General features: G+C 53.2%; 1 protein-coding gene across 1 annotated transcript in view; it reads right to left on the bottom strand.

Annotated features, from left to right (window-relative positions):
* ESAM (endothelial cell adhesion molecule) overlaps positions 1-21,221 on the bottom strand; it is a 95,499-nt gene extending 74,278 nt beyond the window's left edge. The window contains exon 1 of the mRNA XM_075328567.1: positions 21,005-21,221. Within this exon, the coding sequence (XP_075184682.1) occupies positions 21,005-21,071 (67 nt within the window). The 5' untranslated portion in view covers positions 21,072-21,221. The remainder of the gene's footprint in view (positions 1-21,004) is intronic.
* Positions 21,222-24,336: the final 3,115 nt, after the last annotated feature.

The following is a 24,336-nucleotide window of genomic DNA, read 5'->3' as shown; positions in this document are numbered from 1 at the left end:
TTTCCCCTCCACGTCTAAGTGTGGAGAGGCAGCTAGTGCGCATGCGTGTGCCGATGTACCCCAGCTGCAGCATAATTACAGTGTTTCGCCTAGTGAGTATGCTCAGCCTGACTGTGCCATTCCTGACGCTAAGTCTTCATTTCGGGATACAGCGCATGCTCCCACACTAAGTGTGAAAAGCCTCTTTGCACAGGTGCTTGCATTCTGTGCCGGGTCTAAGTCCTGTTTTGTGCCTAGACACCATGCTAAAGCTGATAGTCTTTTTTCAGAGACTGTATTTCATGCTACTGAGCATGCTCAGGCACTTCCTGCATCAGAGACTAGGTCCGGTAATGAACTCTTTGGCCCTGGCCCTGATGTGGGGGTCCCATATAGACCACAGGGCATCAGGTGTCCTCCCAAATGGCTTGCAGAGGCCCACACCTATGACTTGTCACCGCATTATTGATGGTCAGACGATGACTGGTGAGGTGTTTGGGTCATGGCAGCCATGAGGTCATCATTGAAGTTGCGTTTCCAAATAGGACGCTAGTTATGCCACTCATGACGTGTCACTCTGCTTTTGTCTCCAGGAGGTGCATTGTGGTTCACCCTGGTTTGGGGCGGACCCAGGTTATAAAAGGGGCTGGAGCCAACAAGGAGGTGCGCAGTCTTCTATTATGCTCCGAAAGAGCACACCTCCATGTGTTGAACCCATTGCGGCTTTAGGCCAGAGGTAGGCAGGGATAGGGTGGTGGATGCAGGCCACCACCACAGTTGGTAACGCAGAACGGTTAAGACCAGCTCCTGTCCTAACAGTCCTGCTTGTGCAGCCCAGTGGCATTAACAGGCCTGCTGCTGCTGATGCGCCTGCTGTCCACAGGTGTGGCCCCTACGCACACGGTCAGCGTACTCAATGGCCCCTGTGTTGTTAACAGGGAGTTCCTGGGCTGGGTGGGCATGTGGACCCTGTGACGCTAACAGGGCTCACAGTCTCCAGATCCGAATGGCGTCTAACTCGGTTCAGGCTACTATTAGTTTCATAGCCACACAGCTCTGTATCCTCCACCAAACCTTCAAGTTGCCAACCTCTCCTTTTCCAACTGGGAGCACGGTGGACACTGACTGCTGAAGGTGATATATACCTTTCTCTTTCTTTTCTTATTAATTTTTGTTATATAGCGGTCACAGATTATATACCACTTTATCCAAATCTGCCAGTCCCACTGTAACAGATGTTGTTTCTTCAGCAAATGTTACAGTTGTTTAACCACCAAATCCACGGACCAAAATTTTTTTCCCCTTTCCAACACACCTGTTCCCCTTTCCAACAGCATCTGTCCTTTTTCAACTCATTTTGGGATATGACCAAAAGTGCAACTCTGCAGGGACACCGTACTCAACGCCATCTCAGCACAGCAGCCAGCCCTCGGTCCCTCAGATGTGGACAAGTAAAAGACCATTTCCTCCTATCCATGACATAGTGTTGAGATTCACTCTGTGCAGCACTGGTGTTTAGTGGAAAAGTAGATCTAAGATTGCGTACCACATTCTGCAGATACTCCTGTATACGTGCGTCTATTTCTATGGCAGGAATTAGTTCGCCAAATTTTGTCTTGTACCGGGGATCTAACAGTGTGGCAACCCAGTATTCAGGATTACTTCAAATTCATACAATCCGAGGGTCATGTAGGTAGTGCAGCAAGAAGGCGCTCATGTGTCTTGTGCATCCAGGAGGACCAAGTCCTTGGTGTGTTGGTGGCAGAGAGGTGAGAATCGTGCATCCTTCCTCTGCCCTCTACCCACAACCTCGCACAACCGAAATGTGAGCAAGCTCTCACTCATCTGCTGAGTCTTCCATGCCCATCGCCAGTTCGTCCTCCATTTCTTCATGGGCTCCTGCACTTTCATCAAAACTTTTTGCTGATACTATGCGCCCTTGTTAATCCCTCTCCCTCACCATGACTGCCGCATAGGTGCCGCTGACCATCTGGACCTCGTAGATCTTGTTATCCCTTCCGCATATGACTCCTCCTGTACTTCCTCCCCTTCCTCTTGTCCCAACACCTGACTCCGAATAATAATTACAGTGTGCTCCATCATGTAGATGACCAGAATTGTCACGCTGAGAATGACATTGCCAGTGCTAAACATCTTCGTCGACATTTCAAAACTGTGTAGCAGGGTGCATAGGTCCTTGATCTGACACCACTCCAGCAGCGTGATCTGCACCACCTCTGGATCAACTTATCCCAGGCTATATGTCTTACCGTATTTCAGCAGGGCTCTGCGGTGCTGCCACACACGCTGCAACATGTGCAGATTCCAATTCCTGCGTGTCGGAACATCGCATTTCCGGCGTTTAACTGCCAGACCCTAAGACTTCCGGAGTGATGAAAGTTGTTGAGCTGCTGTGTGCGCACGATGGAAGTGAGCACATAGCGAGCGTGCCCGCTGCACAAGGCCATGTAGGCCGTGATGGTGTTTTAAAAATTGCTGGAGAATTCGGATCAACACGTGAGCCATAAAAGGCACGTGTGTCACATTGCCCTGAGGATGGCCCGCAGCCAGGTTTGCATCATTGCCGCACACGGCTGTTAAGTCACCAACGGAGTCCGCTCCGTCAATTTGTACTCCGGTCGCCAGGTGACAACGTGTTCCTTTCATGAATAGTGCTGATGATGGGAGAGTAGTCGATGCTAGCGGCGCAGGTGGACGCAGGTTATGCTCACCCACTGGGCTGCATTACCTTGACAGATGCAGAATCTCTGGCTGAATGTAGCTGGTGGGTATCTCACAGATGAAATACCATCATTCAGCTACAACCAATGGGAAGACACCACACCCTTTTTTATGCCCATCCTGTCTGCAGACCACTGCCAGACATAGCTATGAACCTCTGGTTAATTTTACCCCCAGTTCAGTTTTATGATTTTGTGTGCTTGTTACCTGACTACTTTTCCTGCTTGCTGTTTATGTACCTTGTTGGCCGATACGCATTTCACCTCTGCTTGTTTTCTGATTAAGTCCTGGCCGTCCCATTCTGTTCCTGTTCCTCAATTAATGTTTTGACCCTGCCTGACTACTATTCTCTGTAATAGCGGTGTGACTCACATTTCCCATACATTTCAAAGTAAAGCTTTGACCGCCTGATGGCATTGAGCTCTGCTGCCAGCATAGTAAGGAGGTGTGTGGTAGTCCTTGTGCGCAGTTGCAAGGAAGGGTGGCCTGACCACACAGGGTTTGCGCAAAGGTAGAGGACCCACACGAGGTTGAAGAGGCAGAAGCAGTGTATTAACTTCTACATACAGAACAAGGATTGAAACAACTCGTGGGGACGGCAAGACTTGTACAGCAGACCCTTCTCCATCTCTCACCATAGTTTGCCAGTGCCCAGTCAGTGACATGTAATGACCCTGTCTATGCTTACTGGTCCAAGTATCTGTGTTGAAATGCACCCTGTCGCACACAGATTTTCTCAAGGAAGTGGTGATGTTGTGTGCGACATGCCGGTGTAGCGCGGGCATGCTTTTCTTGGAGAAGCAGTGGTGATTGGGCATCTGGTACTGGGGCACAGCGACAGACATAAGGTCTGTAAAATCCTGTGTGTCCACTACGCGTAAAGGCAGCATTTCGGTAGCCAACAGCTTACAGAGGGATAGAGTCAACCACTTAGCTTTGTCATGGGTCGCAGTAAGTGGCCTTTTATTTGACCACATCTGAGGGACAGAGATCTGGCTGCTGTCTGTAGACGGTGTTGAGTAGGGTGTCCCTGGAAAAATGCAGGTTTGTGAGAAAAGTGCAGGCGGAGACATGATGTTGGCTTCATCTTGCCTTCAGATCTGTTCATCTTGTATCATTTTTAAAAAACACAGCAAGCAAGGGTTACTCCAAGCGGAGTCTCCCTTTTTTTCCAAAAATTGGGCCCCACACAGACACCTTATCAGTGGCAGCACTTGTGCCCTAGTTGCAAACAGGATGTTTTGATTTGCATCAAGCACATTCCAAATCCACAAGCATTTACTCTCCCCAGGATGACACAGGGGTAGTAAATTCCTTCTGGATCCATGACTTGTTCATTTTGATGAACGTCAGTCTGTCCACATTGTCACTGGACAGACGCGTGCGCTTATCTGTCAGCACACACCCAGCAGCACTGAATACACGTTCAGAGACAACGCTGGCAGCTGGACACGACAAAATCTTCGAGGCGTAACTGGAGAGCTCTTGACATTTTTCTAGATTTGAAGCACAAAAGGAGCAAGGCTCCATTTGCAAAGTCATTGCATCGATGTTCATTTGGAGATACTCCTGTATCATCCTCTCCATCCGTTGACTATGTGTCAGACTTGTTGTCTCTGGTGGCCTTGCAAAGGAGGGTCTAAAAAAATTATGAAAAGATTCCATAAAATTGCTGTTACCAGCACCAGATACGGTCCTACTGGTACGGGTAGACTGTTGAAGATGACGAGGCCGTCCCATGTTTGTCAAGTTACAACTGGGAGAATCACTCCCTTCACCTGCACGGTTGTTTGGTGGAAAAGCCGAGCTAAGATCGAGTAACAGCTTCTGCTGATACTCCTGCATACGTGCGTCCCTTTCTATGGGTGGAATTATGTCACAAAATTTGGACTTGTCCCGGGGATCTAATAGTGTGGCAAGCCAGTAGTCATCATCACTTCTAATTTTGACAATACGAGGGTCATGTTGGAGGTAGTGCAACAAGAAGGCACTCATGTGTCTTGCGCAGCCATGCGCACCAAGTCCACGCTGTGTTTGTGGCATAGAGGTGCTAACCGTTCTTTCTTCCTCTGTCATCTCCCCCCAACCTCTTTCAACTGAAATTTGACCAAGGTCCCCCTCATCTGCTGAGTCTTCCATGTCCATGGACAGTTCGTCCTCCATATCTTCATGTCCTCCTGCACCTTCCTCAACATCTCACCTGCTACCATGCGCCCTTGTTGATCCCTGTCCCCCATGGTCCCATGCCTGCCGCGTTGGTGATGATGAACGTCTGGACCTTGGTGATGTTGTTGTGTCTTGCGCATATGAATCCTCCTGTAGTTCCTCCCCTTCCTGTTGTCCCACCCCCTGACTACGAATAGTGTTTAGCGTGTGCTCCAGCATGTAAATGACTGTAATCGTCATGCTGATAATGGCATTGTCAGCGCTAAACATATTCGTCGCCATGTCGAAACTGTGCAGAAGGGTGCATAGGTCCTTGATCTGAGATCACTCCATCAGGGTGATCTGCCCCACTTCTGCATCTCGTTGGCCCAGGCTATACATCATGACGTATTGCACCAGGGCTCGCCGGTGCTGCCACAGTCGCTGTAACATGTGGAGAGTTGAATTCCAGCGTGTCGCCACATCGCATTTCAGGCGATGAACCGGCAGGCCGAAAGACTTCTGGAGCGATGCAAGTCGCTCAGGTGCGGCGGTTGAACGGCGGAAGTGAGCACTGCAGACAGTTTCCGTGCCCTGGTCAGAAGGCCATCTAGGCCGGGATAGTGTGTTAAAAATTGCTGGACAACAAGGTTAAACACGTGAGCCATACAAGGCACGTGTGTCACCTTGCCCAGGCGAAGGGCCGCACCCAGGTTTGCAGCATTGTCGCACACGGCCTTACCAGGCTGCAGGTTGAGTGGAGACAACCATTTATCAAAATCAGTCTCCAGAGCTGCCCACAACTCAGTCGCTGTGTGACTCCTATTTCAAAGACATGTCAAGCTAAAGACCGCCTGATGCCGTTGCGCTCTGCTACCAGCATAGTAATGAGGGGTGCGTGATTCCTTCTGCGCAGTGAGAACGCTGGTGGCCTGACCAGGCAGGCTTGGGGCGGAGGTGGAGGACCCAGATGAGGTGGAGGATGCAGAAGCAGTGGCGGAACTTGGACAGACAGAGGATTGACACACAAGTCGTGGGGACGGCAAGACTTGTGCAGCAGACCCTTCACCATCTATCACCATAGTTACCCAGTGGCCAGTCAGCGACATGTAACGTCCCTGTCCATGCTTACTGGTCCAAGTATCGGTGGTGAAATGCACCCGTTCACACACAGAGTTTCTCAAGGAAGCGGTGATGTTGTGTGCGACATGCTGGTGTAGCGCGGGCACACCTTTCTTAGAGAAGTAGTGGCGACTAGGCATCTGGTACTGGGGCACAGCGACAGACATAAGGTCTCTAAAATCCTGTGTGTCCACTAGGCGGAAAGGCAGCATTTCTGTAGTCAACAGCTTACAGAGGGATAGAGTCAACCTCTTCGCTTTGTCATGGGTCGCAGGAAGTGGCCTTTTATTTGACCACATCTGAGGGACAGAGATCTGGCTGCTGTGTGTAGACGGTGTTGAGTCGGGTGTCCCTGGAAAAATGCAGGTTTGTGAGGAAAGTGCAGGCGGAGACATGATGTTGCCTTCATCCAAAGTTGGTGCTATCGATGTCTGAGAGAGCTGTACACACTCACTTGTTTCCCCTTCCAAACCAACTGACGACCTACCAAGCAAACTGCCTGTTGCGGTTACAGTGGTGGAAGTTGTGGGTGGAAAAACAGGTGTGACAGCTGTCCCCACAGTCCTAGAAGATGACGAGCGCGCGGATGCACTGGAAGGGGCAGGCGGTGGATGGTTCGCTCCGCTAGGCCGCATTGCAGCACGGTGAGCTTCCCATCGGGCCATATGATATTTATTCATGTGACGATTCATGGAAGAAGTTGTCAAACTGCTGAGGTTTTGACCTCTACTAAGAGAACCATGACAAATTTTACAGATCACATAATTTGGGCGATCTTTTTCTATGTCAAAAAAGGACCTGGCTAGGCAAGGCTTAGAGGCCATGCGACCTGTTGATCCACCCCGAATAATGCTCAGAGGCAGAGTGGTGGCTGAGGATGCAGTTGTAGACGTGCTACCAGTGCTCCGACTGTGTCCAGGAAGGCGCCAGGTTACTTCGACGTCGGTTGCATCCTCCTCCACCGCCTCTGTTGACCTCCTCGAGTGTCTGACTGTGGGTTGACAGTAGGTGTGATCTAGAACTTAATCATCAATTGTTGTGTTTGCACTCCCCTACCCCTCAGACCGAGTTTCTTCTTGCCCTGACCGAATATTTAAGTTGTCATCCCAATCGGGTATCTGCGTCTCATCTTCATCAGTATGTTCCTCATTGCCTATAACCACAGTTGTTGGAAAGGCAGCATTTTGGTAGCCAACAGTTTGCATATGATGAAAGTCAACCTCCAAGCCATTTCATGCCCTTCTAAAAGCATGTAAAACACAGCGAGGGGACTCCAACCACAGTCTCCCTCGTTGCCACTAACTGGGCCACACACCCCCCACTTGACTGGCATCGGTTGAGCCCCCTTTTGAAAAAGAAAAAGATGCTTTGCATGAAGCACTCTCAAAAATACGCGTGCCTTTCCCGTCCCCTGGCTGACCCAGGGGAAGAAAAGTCCTCTGAGAGCCATGACTTGTTCATCTTGGTTCTTTTAGAGACACAGCGAGGGGACTCCAACCACAGTCTCCCTCGTTGCCACTAACTGGGCCACACACACCCCACTTGACTGGCATCGGTTGAGCCCCCTTTTGAAAAAGAAAAAGATGCTTTGCATGAAGCACTCTCAAAAATACGCGTGCCTTTCCCGTCCCCTGGCTGACCCAGGGGAAGAAAAGTCCTCTGAGAGCCATGACTTGTTCATCTTGGTTCTTTTAGAGACACAGCGAGGGGACTCCAACCACAGTCTCCCTCGTTGCCACTAACTGGGCCACACACACCCCACTTGACTGGCATCGGTTGACCCCCCCTTTTGACAAAGAAAAAGATGCTTTGCATGAAGCACTCTCAAAAATACGCGTGCCTTTCCCGTCCCCTGGCTGACCCAGGGGAAGAAAAGTCCTCTGAGAGCCATGACTTGTTCATCTTGGTTCTTTTAGAGACACAGCGAGGGGACTCCAACCACAGTCTCCCTCGTTGCCACTAACTGGGCCACACACACCCCACTTGACTGGCATCGGTTGACCCCCCCTTTTGACAAAGAAAAAGATGCTTTGCATGAAGCACTCTCAAAAATACGCGTGCCTTTCCCGTCCCCTGGCTGACCCAGGGGAAGAAAAGTCCTCTGAGAGCCATGACTTGTTCATCTTGGTTCTTTTAGAGACACAGCGAGGGGACTCCAACCACAGTCTCCCTCGTTGCCACTAACTGGGCCACACACACCCCACTTGACTGGCATCGGTTGACCCCCCCTTTTGACAAAGAAAAAGATGCTTTGCATGAAGCACTCTCAAAAATACGCGTGCCTTTCCCGTCCCCTGGCTGACCCAGGGGAAGAAAAGTCCTCTGAGAGCCATGACTTGTTCATCTTGGTTCTTTTAGAGACACAGCGAGGGGACTCCAACCACAGTCTCCCTCGTTGCCACTAACTGGGCCACACACACCCCACTTGACTGGCATCGGTTGAGCCCCCTTTTGAAAAAGAAAAAGATGCTTTGCATGAAGCACTCTCAAAAATACGCGTGCCTTTCCCGTCCCCTGGCTGACCCAGGGGAAGAAAAGTCCTCTGAGAGCCATGACTTGTTCATCTTGGTTCTTTTAGAGACACAGCGAGGGGACTCCAACCACAGTCTCCCTCGTTGCCACTAACTGGGCCACACACACCCCACTTGACTGGCATCGGTTGAGCCCCCTTTTGAAAAAGAAAAAGATGCTTTGCATGAAGCACTCTCAAAAATACGCGTGCCTTTCCCGTCCCCTGGCTGACCCAGGGGAAGAAAAGTCCTCTGAGAGCCATGACTTGTTCATCTTGGTTCTTTTAGAGACACAGCGAGGGGACTCCAACCACAGTCTCCCTCGTTGCCACTAACTGGGCCACACACACCCCACTTGACTGGCATCGGTTGAGCCCCCCTTTTGACAAAGAAAAAGATGCTTTGCATGAAGCACTCTCAAAAATACGCGTGCCTTTCCCGTCCCCTGGCTGACCCAGGGGAAGAAAAGTCCTCTGAGAGCCATGACTTGTTCATCTTGGTTCTTTTAGAGACACAGCGAGGGGACTCCAACCACAGTCTCCCTCGTTGCCACTAACTGGGCCACACACACCCCACTTGACTGGCATCGGTTGACCCCCCCTTTTGACAAAGAAAAAGATGCTTTGCATGAAGCACTCTCAAAAATACGCGTGCCTTTCCCGTCCCCTGGCTGACCCAGGGGAAGAAAAGTCCTCTGAGAGCCATGACTTGTTCATCTTGGTTCTTTTAGAGACACAGCGAGGGGACTCCAACCACAGTCTCCCTCGTTGCCACTAACTGGGCCACACACACCCCACTTGACTGGCATCGGTTGACCCCCCCTTTTGACAAAGAAAAAGATGCTTTGCATGAAGCACTCTCAAAAATACGCGTGCCTTTCCCGTCCCCTGGCTGACCCAGGGGAAGAAAAGTCCTCTGAGAGCCATGACTTGTTCATCTTGGTTCTTTTAGAGACACAGCGAGGGGACTCCAACCACAGTCTCCCTCGTTGCCACTAACTGGGCCACACACACCCCACTTGACTGGCATCGGTTGAGCCCCCTTTTGAAAAAGAAAAAGATGCTTTGCATGAAGCACTCTCAAAAATACGCGTGCCTTTCCCGTCCCCTGGCTGACCCAGGGGAAGAAAAGTCCTCTGAGAGCCATGACTTGTTCATCTTGGTTCTTTTAGAGACACAGCGAGGGGACTCCAACCACAGTCTCCCTCGTTGCCACTAACTGAGCCACACACACCCCACTTGACTGGCATCGGTTGAGCCCCCCTTTTGACAAAGAAAAAGATGCTTTGCATGAAGCACTCTCAAAAATACGCGTGCCTTTCGCCTCCCCTGGCTGACCCAGGGGAAGAAAAGTCCTCTGAGAGCCAGGTCCACATTGTCAGTGGACAGACACGTGTGCTTATCTGCCAGCAGACCCCCAGCAGCACTGAAGACAGGTTCCGAGAGAACGCTGGCTGCAGGACACGACAAGATCCTCAAGGCGTACGTGGCGAGCTCAGGCAATTTATCCAGATTGGAAGCCTAAAATGAGCAGGGCTCAAGTTGCACAATAATGGAATCGATGTTTCTTTGCATATACTCATATATCTGTGTGTCTCCCTCTTTTTCCTTGTCCAGCTGTTTTGTTTTCACATGAGTATATGTCCTTGTCACTTTCCCATGTGTTTGTGTTATGTTGTGAGTTGTTTGTCACCTTTTGGACACCTTTCAGGGTGTTTTCTAGGTGTTTTACTGTGTTTGTGATTGCCTGCCATTGTTTCCTATGGGCTCGAGTTCGGTTCGTCGAACGTTCGACGAGCCGAACTCGAGCCAGACCCCCCGTTCGGCGAACCGCCTCGAGCCGAACCGGGACCGGTTCGCTCATCTCTACTGAGCACCCGTCTCTGGGGACCCCGCACACCACTAGACGACGTTCTGCGACCCCTGGTTAGCGCTGCAGACAGTCACATTGAGGTAGACTGATGACCACCGCTGCCTGCTGCAGCCAACTACTACTACTCCCATCGTCTTCAACTGAGCGAGTCACATGATCAGGGCCTCCTCCTCTCTAGAATACCGATCAGGGGAGAGGAGGACCCCATTCTCCAAATACGAGGGAGTCCTGGGAGTGGACCCGGCCTATAAGACAGCCATGACATAGACCTCTGCCATAGACCCCCTCGTCCTTCAGTCCTTGGAGGTTGTTCAATGTGAAAATGTGACCCTCAGACGAGAAGAGGCTGCGCCCCGATATAAAGACTCTGGAACCGCGAATAGTCTGATGTCACCCACAGGAGGGCGTCACCGTCTAGGGGGCGGCTGTAGCAGTTACACCCGGACCCTTGTGTGTGAGGGTCTCGTTCACAGCACAACCACTCCCAGGACTGTAACATTAGAAGAGGCGGAGGGCCGAGGGTCTGATAGATGGCACACCATGGGCCGAGGGTCTGATAGATGGCACACGATGGGCAGAGGGTCTGATAGATGGCACACCATGGGCCGAGGGTCTGATAGATGGCACACCATGGGCCGAGGGTCTGATAGATGGCACACGATGGGCCGAGGGTCTGATAGATGGCACACGATGGGCCGGGGGTCTGATAGATGGCACACCATGGGCCGAGGGTCTGATAGATGGCACACCATGGGCCGAGGGTCTGATAGATGGCACACCATGGGCCGAGGGTCTGATAGATGGCACACCATGGGCTGAGGGTCTGATAGATGGCACACCATGGGCCGAGGGTCTGAGATGGCACACCATGGGCCGAGGGTCTGAAAGATGGCACACCATGGGCCGAGGATCTGATAGATGGCACACCATGGGCCGAGGGTCTGATAGATGGCACACCATGGGCCGAGGATCTGATAGATGGCACACCATGGGCCGAGGGTCTGATAGATGGCACACCATGGGCCGAGGGTCTGATAGATGGCACACCATGGGCCGAGGGTCTGATAGATGGCACACGATGGGCCGAGGGTCTGATAGATGGCACACGATGGGCCGAGGGTCTGATAGATGGCACACGATGGGCCGAGGGTCTGATCGATGGCACACGATGGGCGGAGGGTCTGATAGATGGCACACCATGGGCCGAGGGTCTGATCGATGGCACACGATGGGTCGAGGGTCTGATAGATGGCACACCATGGGCCGAGGGTCTGATCGATGGCACACGATGGGCCGAGGGTCTGATAGATGGCACACCATGGGCCGAGGGTCTGATAGATGGCACACGATGGGCCGAGGGTCTGATAGATGGAACACGATGGGCCGAGGGTCTGATAGATGGAACACGATGGGCCGAGGGTCTGATAGATGGCACACGATGGGCCGAGGGTCTGATCGATGGCACACGATGGGCGGAGGGTCTGATAGATGGCACACCATGGGCCGAGGGTCTGATCGATGGCACACGATGGGTCGAGGGTCTGATAGATGGCACACCATGGGCCGAGGGTCTGATCGATGGCACACGATGGGTCGAGGGTCTGATCGATGGCACACGATGGGCCGAGGGTCTGATCGATGGCACTATACACTGGTGTTCAGGATCCCCATGTTTGGGGTCCGGGGGTCCTCGCAGGTAATTACTGCTGTGAGTGCATATTACGCGTGAGATTAGGGTCATTACTCCCTCCGCAGCAGCGGGGGCCGGGGCACATAAGCCGCTCAGGACGCCGAGACTCAAGACTTTAATCAAATTCCCTCCCGGATTTATCTCCTGACTTCTGATTATTCGCTGAGAGCCGCGCGCACGGCTGTTCCCAGAGAGTGGGGAGAAGGCGGATACCCCCATCACAGGCGCGCCCCCCCTGCACACCCCACCAGGGGTCCTAAATATGTGGGGTATCCCCAACCTGCATCACATAAGGCATGAAGAAGAGGGGATAATAAGACTGCAGCGTACAGCACCGAGTATACCGTGACTACAGGTGACCGCGTACAGCACCGAGTATACCGTGACTACAGGTGACCGCGTACAGCACCGAGCACACCGTGACTACAGGTGACCGCGTACAGCACCGAGTATACCGTGACTACAGGTGACCGCGTACAGCACCGAGCACACAGTGACTACAGGTGACCGCGTACAGCACCGAGTATACCGTGACAACAGGTGACCACGTACAGCACCGAGCACACCGTGACTACAGGTGACCGCGTACAGCACCGAGTATACCGTGACTACAGGTGACCGCGTACAGCACCGAGCACACCGTGACTACAGGTGACCGCGTACAGCACCGAGCACACTGTGACTACAGGTGACCGCGTCCAGCACCGAGCACACAGTGACTACAGGTGACCGCGTCCAGCACCGAGCACACAGTGACTACAGGTGACCGCGTCCAGCACCGAGCACACAGTGACTACAGGTGACCGCGTACAGCACCGAGCACACCGTGACTACAGGTGACCGCGTCCAGCACCGAGCACACCGTGACTACAGGTGACCGTGTCCAGCACCGAGCACACCGTGACTACAGGTGACCGCGTACAGCACCGAGCACACCGTGACTACAGGTGACCGTGTCCAGCACCGAGCACACCGTGACTACAGGTGACCGTGTACAGCACCGAGCACACCGTGACTACAGGTGACCGTGTACAGCACCGAGCACACCGTGACTACAGGTGACTGTGTCCAGCACCGAGCACACCGTGACTACAGGTGACCGCGTACAGCACTGAGCACACCGTGACTACAGGTGACCGTGTACAGCACTGAGCACACCGTGACTACAGGTGACCGCGTACAGCACTGAGCACACCGTGACTACAGGTGACCGCGTACAGCACCGAGCACACAGTGACTACAGGTGACCGCGTACAGCACCGAGCACACAGTGACTACAGGTGACCGCGTACAGCACCGAGCACACAGTGACTACAGGTGACCACGTACAGCACCGAGCACACCGTGACTATAGGTGACCGCGTACAGCACTGAGCACACAGTGACTACAGGTGACCACGTACAGCACCGAGCACACCGTGACTATAGGTGACCGCGTACAGCACTGAGCACACAGTGACTACAGGTGACCGCGTACAGCACTGAGCACACAGTGACTACAGGTGACCGCGTACAGCACTGAGCACACTGTCACCTCTCCGGTGTAGCAGTTAATGAACATTTATTGCTGGGCTATAAACGTCAGTAAATAATTTATGTGCCACCAACAAGACGATAAAGTCACGGATCTGCAGCGAATGATCACATAATATAGATTAATGGCAGCAATCATGTAAATTACAGTCAGAACATTCCACAGGCCAAGCAACAAACAGAAGGCAAACTCCACTCACTGACAGCAAGCAGAGGTGGGGCGCGGTCACCGACAGCAAGCAGAGGTGGGGCGCGGTCACCGACAGCAAGCAGAGGTGGTGCGCGGTCACCGACAGCAAGCAGAGGTGGTGCGCGGTCACCGACAGCAAGCAGAGGTGGTGCGCGGTCACCGACAGCAAGCAGAGGTGGTGCGCGGTGCAGCTGGGGACATTACCCATCAGTTACAAAAGAAAATTCAGCTTCAGGAAGTGGAAGGGTTAAATCTGGGAGAGAGGAGGGTTTGTTACAGTGTATCAGCGAGTTATCTGGACCATCAGCCGCTGGACAGAAATAAAGCAGGTCTGGAAACAGCAGAGCTCTATGGCTGCTGAGCCCGGGACGAGGGGTCTATGGACTATAGGGGGTCTTATCACTATCATGGTTCCTAGAAGCCCCCGCCGTGGATCATCCGCTGTATCATCACACTTGATTATTATGGTCAGGACTCATCACGGAGGATTATACACGGAAAGACCCAAACTGCGACTAGAAATAGATCCTAAAATCCTCTCAGGACAAGATCCGCCTGATCCCCTCTGATCCCCAGACGAAAGCACAACAGAGAGTCTCCACAGCCCACAACACATCATCAGCCTACACTATACATAGAGGCCACCGTCACTATACACTATACATAGAGGCCACCGTCACTATACACTATACATAGAGGCCACCGTCACTATACACTATACATAGAGGCCACCGTCACTATACACTATACATAGAGGCCACCGTCACTATACACTATACATAGAGGCCACCGTCACTATACACTATACACAGAGGCCACCGTCACTATACACTATACATAGAGGCCACCGTCACTATACACTATACATAGAGGCCACCGTCACTATACACTATACATAGAAGCCACCGTCACTATACATAGAGGCCACCGTCACTATACGCTATACATAGAGGCCACCGTCACTATACACTATACATAGAGGCCACCGTCACTATACACTATACATAGAGGCCACCGTCACTATACACTATACATAGAGGCCACCGTCACTATACACTATACATAGAGGCCACCATCACTATACACTATACATAGAGGCCACCGTCACTATACACTATACACAGAGGCCACCGTCACTATACACTATACATAGAGGCCACCGTCACTATACACTATACATAGAGGCCACCGTCACTATACACTATACATAGAAGCCACCGTCACTATACATAGAGGCCACCATCACTATACACTATACATAGAGGCCACCGTCACTATACACTATACATAGAGGCCACCGTCACTATACACTATACATAGAGGCCACCGTCACTATACACTATACATAGAGGCCACCGTCACTATACACTATACATAGAGGCCACCATCACTATACACTATACATAGAGGCCACCGTCACTATACACTATACATAGAGGCCACCGTCACTATACACTATACATAGAGGCCACCGTCACTATACACTATACATAGAGGCCACCGTCACTATACACTATACATAGAGGCCACCGTCACTATACACTATACATAGAGGCCACCATCACTATACACTATACATAGAGGCCACCGTCACTATACACTATACACAGAGGCCACCGTCACTATACACTATACATAGAGGCCACCGTCACTATACACTATACATAGAGGCCACCGTCACTATACACTATACATAGAAGCCACCGTCACTATACATAGAGGCCACCATCACTATACACTATACATAGAGGCCACCGTCACTATACACTATACATAGAGGCCACCGTCACTATACACTATACATAGAGGCCACCGTCACTATACACTATACATAGAGGCCACCGTCACTATACACTATACATAGAGGCCACCATCACTATACACTATACATAGAGGCCACCGTCACTATACACTATACATAGAGGCCACCGTCACTATACACTATACATAGAGGCCACCGTCACTATACACTATACATAGAGGCCACCGTCACTATACACTATACATAGAGGCCACCGTCACTATACACTATACATAGAGGCCACCATCACTATACACTATACATAGAGGCCACCGTCACTATACACTATACACAGAGGCCACCGTCACTATACACTATACATAGAGGCCACCGTCACTATACACTATACATAGAGGCCACCGTCACTATACACTATACATAGAAGCCACCGTCACTATACATAGAGGCCACCATCACTATACACTATACATAGAGGCCACCGTCACTATACACTATACATAGAGGCCACCGTCACTATACACTATACATAGAGGCCACCGTCACTATACACTATACATAGAGGCCACCGTCACTATACACTATACATAGAGGCCACCGTCACTATACACTATACATAGAGGCCACCGTCACTATACACTATACATAGAGGCCACCGTCACTATACACTATACATAGAGGCCACCGTCACTATACACTATACATAGAGGCAACCGTCACTATACACTATACATAGAGGCCACCGTCACTATACACTATACATAGAGGCCACCGTCACTATACACTATACATAGAGGCCACCGTCACTATACACTATACATAGAGGCCACCGTCACTATACACTATACATAGAGGCCACCATCACTATACACTATACATAGAGGCCACCGTCACTATACACTATACACAGAGGCCACCGTCACTATACACTATACATAGAGGCCACCGTCACTATACACTATACATAGAGGCCACCGTCACTATACACTATACATAGAAGCCACCGTCACTATACATAGAGGCCACCATCACTATACACTATACATAGAGGCCACCGTCACTATACACTATACATAGAGGCCACCGTCACTATACACTATACATAGAGGCCACCGTCACTATACACTATACACAGAGGCCACCGTCACTATACACTATACATAGAGGCCACCGTCACTATACACTATACATAGAGGCCACCGTCACTATACACTATACATAGAGGCCACCGTCACTATACACTATACATAGAGGCCACCGTCACTATACATAGAGGCCACCGTCACTATACATAGAGGCCACCGTTACTATACACTATACATAGAGGCCACCGTCACTATACACTATACATAGAGGCCACCGTCACTATACACTATACATAGAGACCACCGTCACTAAACATAGGGGCCATTGTCACTATACATAGAAGCCATTGCCACTATACACTATACATAGGGGCCATTGTTACTATATACAGTTCTATCAGTCAGTTGAAAAAATATCCTACGAAGTAAGAAACTTTCAGAAATAAAATGTTACTAGATTAAGTTAACAGTATTCTGCGCCTGCCCGTCGCCTCCGTCCTCAGTATTCTGCGCCTGCCCGTCGCCTCCGTCCTCAGTATTCTGCGCCTGCCCGTCGCCTCCGTCCTCAGTATTCTGCGCCTGCCCGTCGCCTCCGTCCTCAGTATTCTGCGCCTGCCCGTCGCCTCCGTCCTCAGTATTCTGCGCCTGCCCGTCGCCTCCGTCCTCAGTATTCTGCGCCTGCCCGTCGCCTCCGTCCTCAGTATTCTGCGCCTGCCCGTCGCCTCCGTCCTCAGTATTCTGCGCCTGCCCGTCGCCTCCGTCCTCAGTATTCTGCGCCTGCCCGTCGCCTCCGTCCTCAGTATTCTGCGTCTGCCCGTCGCCTCCGTCCTCAGTATTCTGCGCCTGCCCGTCGCCTCCGTCCTCAGTATTCTGCGCCTGCCCGTCGCCTCCGTCCTCAGTATTCTGCGCCTGCCCGTCGCCTCCGTCCTCAGTATTCTGCGCCTGCCCGTCGCCTCCGTCCTCAGTATTCTGCGCCTGCCCGTCGCCTCCGTCCTCAGTATTCTGCGCCTGCCTGTCGCCTCCGTCCTCAGTATTCTGTGCCTGCCCGTCGCCTCCGTCCTCAGTATTCTGCGCCTGCCTGTCGCCTCTGTCCTCAGTATTCTGTGCCTGCCCGTCGCCTCCGTCCTCAGTATTCTGCGCCTGCCTGTCGCCTCCGTCCTCAGTATTCTGCGCCTGCCTGTCGCCTCTGTCCTCAGTATTCTGTGCCTGCCCGTCGCCTCCGTCCTCAGTATTCTGCGCCTGCCTGTCGCCTCTGTCTTCAGTATTCTGCGCCTGCCTGTCGCCTCCGTCCTCAGTATTCGGTGACTGCTCATCTGTGCAGTCAGTGCACAGCTTGTTTAACAGTATAAATTTGGTGTCCTCTAAATAACTCAACACACAGCCATTAATGTCTAAACTGCGGACAAAAAAGTGAGTACACCTCTAAGTGAAAATGGCCATATTGTGCCCTTGGTGTGAATATTTTGTGTGGCCTCCATTATTTCCAGCACGGCCTTACCTCTCTTGGACCTGGAGGTCACTATATCTTCTCAGGAGCTGCTGGATCCTCTTCATCCTCCATGATGACGTCCCGGAGCTGCTGGATGGTACAGACCTCGCGCTCCTCCACCTTCTGTATGAGGAGCCTCCACAGATGCTCCATAGGGTTTAGGTCTGGAGACGCTCGGCCGATCCAGCACCGTCACCCTCAGTTTCTTTAGCGAGGCAGTGGGGGTCCTGGATGTGTCTGGGGTCGTTATGTTGGATTATGAAGAGAGGATCCTGCTCTGCTTCAGAGTCACAGGACTTATTGGCAACACGGTGGCTCAGTAGTTAGTATATGGTGGCTCAGTGGTTAGCACTTTGCAGCACTGGGGTCCTGGGTTTAAATCCCACCAAGGATAACATCTGCAAGGAGTTTGTATGTTTTCCCCGTGTTTGCGTGGGTTTCCTCCGGGTTCTCCAGTTTCCTCCCAAACTCCAAAGACATATTGGTAGGAAGTTTAGATTGTGAGCCCCAAATAGGGACAGTAATGATAATCTCTGCAAAGCGCTGCAGAATATGACGCTGCTATATAAAAATACATAATAAATGGTTCCATCAATGACCTGTAGCCCCCACAGCCGGCAGCACTTGTCCAGCCCCACACCAGGACCACCACTATGCCTGACTGTAGGCAGGACACACTTGTCTTTGTCTTCCCCTGGAGCCGCTGCACACGCTGACACCATCTGAACCAAATAAGTTTATCTTGGGCTCATCAGACACAGGACAGTTCCAGTAACACCACTATGTAGAGCAATGATTTTTTGTTTCAGATCCTCAGAGAATTCTTTGCCATGAGGAGCCATATTGAGCTTCCAGTGACCAGTATAAGAGAGTGTGTGAGAGATAACACCAAATGTAACACACCGGCTCCTTCAGACACACCTTAGACCTTGTAACACTAATGAGTCACATGACACCGGAGAGGGAAAATGGCTAATTGGGCACAATTTGGCCACTTTCACTTAGGGGTGTACTCATTTTTGTTGAGACATTAATGACTCTGTGCTGAGTTATATACAATGTTATACAAGCTGCACACTGACACTGCACATTGTATACAAGCTGCACACTGACACTGCACATTGTATACAAGCTTGACACTGCAAATTGTATACAAGCTGCGCACTGACTCTGCACATTGTATACAAGCTGCATACTGACACTGCACATTGCATACAAGCTGCACACTGACACTGCACATTGCATACAAGCTGCACACTGACTCTGCACATTGCATACAAGCTGCACACTGACTCTGCACATTGTATACAATCTGCACACTGACACTGCACATTGTATACAAGCTGCATACTGACACTGAACATTGTATACAAGCTGCACACTGACTCTGCACATTGTATACAAGCTGCACACTGACTCTGCACATTGTATACAAGCTGCACACTGACTCTGCACATTGTATACAATCTGCACACTGACTCTGCACATTGTATACAATCTGCACACTGACTCTGCACATTGTATACAAGCTGCGCACTGACTCTGCACATTGTATACAAGCTGCGCACTGACTCTGCACATTGTATACAAGCTGCGCACTGACTCTGCACATTGTATACAAGCTGCGCACTGACTCTGCACATTGTATACAAGCTGCGCACTGACTCTGCACATTGTATACAAGCTGCACACTGACTCTGCACATTGTATACAAGCTGCACACTGACTCTGCACATTGTATACAAGCTGCACACTGACTCTGCACATTGTATACAATCTGCACACTGACTCTGCACATTGTATACAATCTGCACACTGACTCTGCACATTGTATACAAGCTGCGCACTGACTCTGCACATTGTATACAAGCTGCGCACTGACTCTGCACATTGTATACAAGCTGCGCACTGACTCTGCACATTGTATACAAGCTGCGCACTGACTCTGCACATTGTATACAAGCTGCGCACTGACTCTGCACATTGTATACAAGCTGCATACTGACACTGCACATTGTATACAAGCTGCATACTGACACTGCACATTGTATACAAGCTCCACACTGAGACTACACTTGTATACAAGCTGCATACTGACACTGCACATTGTATACAAGCTCCACACTGACACTGCACATTGTATACAAGCTGCACACTGACACTGCACATTGTATACAAGCTGCACACTGACACTGCACATTGTATACAAGCTGCACACTGACACTGCACATTGTATACAAGCTGCACACTGACACTGCACATTGTATACATATGGGATGTTAGGAGTGATAGTTCTGATTACCTTCCCCCAGAGTCAGCAGCATGCATACCCATCACTCACCCCATGAGGCTGTGGTCACCTGGTCACACATGTGGCTCTATCTCTGTGCAGTCACCACCTCCAGCATGTCATGTGTCATTTGTAATGTCATGTATAATGTGTAATGTGTCATGTCTCATGTGTCATGTGTAATGTGTGATGTGTAATGTATAATATGTAATGTGTCATGTATAATGTGTCATGTGTCATGTATAATGTGTCCTGTGTCGTGTGTCATGTATAATGTGTCCTGTGTCGTGTGTCATGTATAATATGTAATGTGTCATGTGTCATGTGTAATGTGTGATGTGTAATGTATAATATGTAATGTGTCATGTATAATGTGTCATGTGTCATGTGTCATGTATAATGTGTCCTGTGTCGTGTCATGTCAGTGAATGCTGAGGGTTGTAGTTGCAGATCCACAGGTCGCTGGTCGCTGGTCACTTCCAGACTCAGCACAGACGTCCCAGACCCCACAACATGAAGAGTTAATGGATCCCACAGCAGAGGGATCCGCACTGCCTGCAGCAGGAGAGCTCCTGTGTCTGCAGATCCCATCACTCACCCATCAGCAGGTGCAGGGCCCCCAGGACCCCCAGCCAGCGCCTCCGCGACCCCCATCTAATCCTCATGATGCCGGAGCTCCTGCTCCGAGAAGTGATTCCCTCCTGTGCGCGCACAGCTGCTGTAATAACATCCGAAGTGGGGCAGGGGGCGGAGGAGGAAGGGGACACCTGCACCAGGGACAAGTCACACCCAGAGACCGTCAGCAGCGGGACCGCACGGCGCCACCCCGGAGTGTGCCCGGCACTGGAAGGAGAGGAGAGGCTGTGCCACCCCGGAGTGTGCCCGGCACTGGAAGGAGAGGAGAGGCTGTGCCACCCCGGAGTGTGCCCGGCACTGGAAGGAGAGGAGAGGCTGTGCCACCCCGGAGTGTGCCCGGCACTGGAAGGAGAGGAGAGGCTGTGCCACCCGGACTGTGCCCGGCACTGGAAGGAGAGGAGAGGCTGTGCTACCCCGGAGTGTCCCCGGCACTGGAAGGAGAGGAGAGGCTGTGCCACCCCGGAGTGTGCCCGGCACTGGAAGCAGAGGAGAGGCTGTGCTACCCCAGAGTGTGCCCGGCACTGGAAGGAGAGGAGAGGCTGTGCCACCCCGGAGTGTGCCCGGCACTGGAAGGAGAGGAGTGGCTGTGCCACCCCAGAGTGTGCCCGGCACTGGAAGGAGAGGAGAGGCTGTGCCACCCCGGAGTGTGCCCGGCACTGGAAGCAGAGGAGAGGCTGTGCTACCCCGGAGTGTGCCCGGCACTGGAAGGAGAGGAGAGGCTGTGCCACCCCGGAGTGTGCCCGGCACTGGAAGGAGAGGAGAGACTGTGCCACCCCGGAGTGTACCCGATACTGGAAGGAGAGGAGAGGCTGTGCCACCCCGGAGTGTGCCCGGCACTGGAAGGAGAGGAGAGGCTGTGCCACCCCGGAGTGTGCCCGGCACTGGAAGGAGAGGAGAGGCTGTGCCACCCCGGAGTGTGCCCGGCACTGGAAGGAGAGGAGAGGCTGTGCCACCCCGGAGTGTGCCCGATACTGGAAGGAGAGGAGAGGCTGTACCACCCCGGAGTGTGCCCGGCACTGGAAGCAGAGGAGAGGCTGTGCCACCCCGGAGTGTGCCCGGCACTGGAAGGAGAGGAGAGGCTGTGCCACCCCGGAGTGTGCCCGGCACTGGAAGGAGAGGAGAGGCTGTGCCACCCCGGAGTGTGCCCGGCACTGGAAGGAGAGGAGAGGCTGTGCCACCCCGGAGTGTGCCCGGCACTGGAAGGAGAGGAGAGGCTGTGCCACCCCGGAGTGTGCCCGGCACTGGAAGGAGAGGAGAGGCTGTGCTACCCCGGAGTGTGCCTGGCACTGAAAGGAGAGGAGAGGCTGTGCCGCCCCGGAGTGTGCCCGGCACTGGAAGGAGAGGAGAGGCTGTGCCACCCTGGAGTGTGCCCGGCACTGGAAGGAGAGGAGAGGCTGTGCCACCCTGGAGTGTGCCCGGCACTGGAAGGAGAGGAGAGACTGTGCCACCCCGGAGTGTGCCCGGCACTGGAAGAAGAGGAGAGGCTGTGCCACCCCGGAGTGTGCCCGGCACTGGAAGGAGAGGAGAGACTGTGCCACCCGGACTGTGCCCGGCACTGGAAGGAGAGGAGAGGATGTGCCACCCCGGAGTGTGCCCGGCACTGGAAGGAGAGGAGAGGCTGTGCCACCCCGAAGTGTGCCCGGCACTGGAAGGAGAGGAGAGGCTGTGCCACCCCGGAGTGTGCCCGGCACTGGAAGGAGAGGAGAGGCTGTGCCACCCCGGAGTGTGCCCGGCACTGGAAGGAGAGGAGAGGCTGTGCTACCCCGGAGTGTGCCCGGCACTGGAAGGAGAGGAGAGGCTGTGCCACCCCGGAGTGTGCCCGGCACTGGAAGCAGAGGAGAGGCTGTGCCACCCCGGAGTGTGCCCGGCACTGGAAGGAGAGGAGAGGCTGTACCACCCCGGAGTGTGCCCGGCACTGGAAGGAGAGGAGAGGAGAGGCTGTACCACCCCGGAGTGTGCCCGGCACTGGAAGGAGAGGAGAGGCTGTGCCACCCCGGAGTGTGCCCGGCACTGGAAGGAGAGGAGAGGAGTAGCTGTACCACCCCGGAGTGTGCCCAGCACTGGAAGGAGAGGAGAGGCTGTGCCACCCTGGAGTGTGCCCGGCACTGGAAGCAGAGGAGAGGCTGTGCTACCCCGGAGTGTGCCCGGCACTGGAAGGAGAGGACAGGCTGTGCCACCCCGGAGTGTGCCCGGCACTGGAAGGAGAGGAGAGGCTGTGCTACCCCGGAGTGTGCCCGGCACTGGAAGGAGAGGAGAGGCTGTGCCACCCCGGAGTGTGCCCGGCACTGGAAGCAGAGGAGAGGCTGTGCCACCCCGGAGTGTGCCCGGCACTGGAAGGAGAAGAGAGGCTGTGCCACCCCGGAGTGTGCCCGGCACTGGAAGGAGAGGAGAGGCTGTGCCACCCCCGGAGTGTGCCCGGCACTGGAAGCAGAGGAGAGGCTGTGCCACCCCGGAGTGTGCCCGGCACTGGAAGGAGAGGGAGAGGCTGTGCCACCCCGGAGTGTGCCCGGCACTGGAAGCAGAGGAGAGGCTGTGCCACCCCAGAGTGTGCCCGGCACTGGAAGGAGAGGAGAGGCTGTGCCACCCCGGAGTGTGCCCGGCACTGGAAGGAGAGGAGAGACTGTGCCACCCCGGAGTGTGCCCGGCACTGGAAGGAGAGGAGAGGCTGTGCCACCCCGGAGTGTGCCCGGCACTGGAAGGAGAGGAGAGGCTGTGCCACCCCGGAGTGTGCCCGGCACTGGAAGGAGAGGAGATGCTGTGCCACCCCGGAGTGTGCCCGGCACTGGAAGGAGAGGAGATGCTGTGCCACCCCGGAGTGTGCCCGGCACTGGAAGGAGAGGAGAGGCTGTGCCACCCCAGAGTGTGCCCGGCACTGGAAGGAGAGGAGAGGCTGTGCCACCCCGGAGTGTGCCCGGCACTGGAAGGAGAGGAGAGGCTGTGCCACCCCGGAGTGTGCCCCGGCACTGGAAGCAGAGGAGAAGCTGTGCCACCCCGGAGTGTGCCCGGCACTGGAAGGAGAGGAGAGGCTGTGCCACCCCGGAGTGTGCCCGGCACTGGAAGCAGAGGAGAGGCTGTGCCACCCCGGAGTGTGCCCGGCACTGGAAGGAGAAGAGAGGCTGTGCCACCCCGGAGTGTGCCCGGCACTGGAAGGAGAGGAGAGGCTGTGCCACCCCGGGGTGTGCCCGGCACTGGAAGCAGAGGAGAGGCTGTGCCACCCCGGAGTGTGCCCGGCACTGGAAGGAGAAGAGAGGCTGTGCCACCCCGGAGTGTGCCCCGGCACTGGAAGGAGAGGAG

This window comes from Anomaloglossus baeobatrachus, chromosome 11 (assembly GCF_048569485.1).
Source record: "Anomaloglossus baeobatrachus isolate aAnoBae1 chromosome 11, aAnoBae1.hap1, whole genome shotgun sequence".
Classification (NCBI taxonomy): Eukaryota; Metazoa; Chordata; class Amphibia; order Anura; family Aromobatidae; genus Anomaloglossus; species Anomaloglossus baeobatrachus.
The sequence above is the reverse complement of the archived record's forward strand: the minus strand, read 5'-3'. Positions and strand labels throughout refer to the sequence as shown.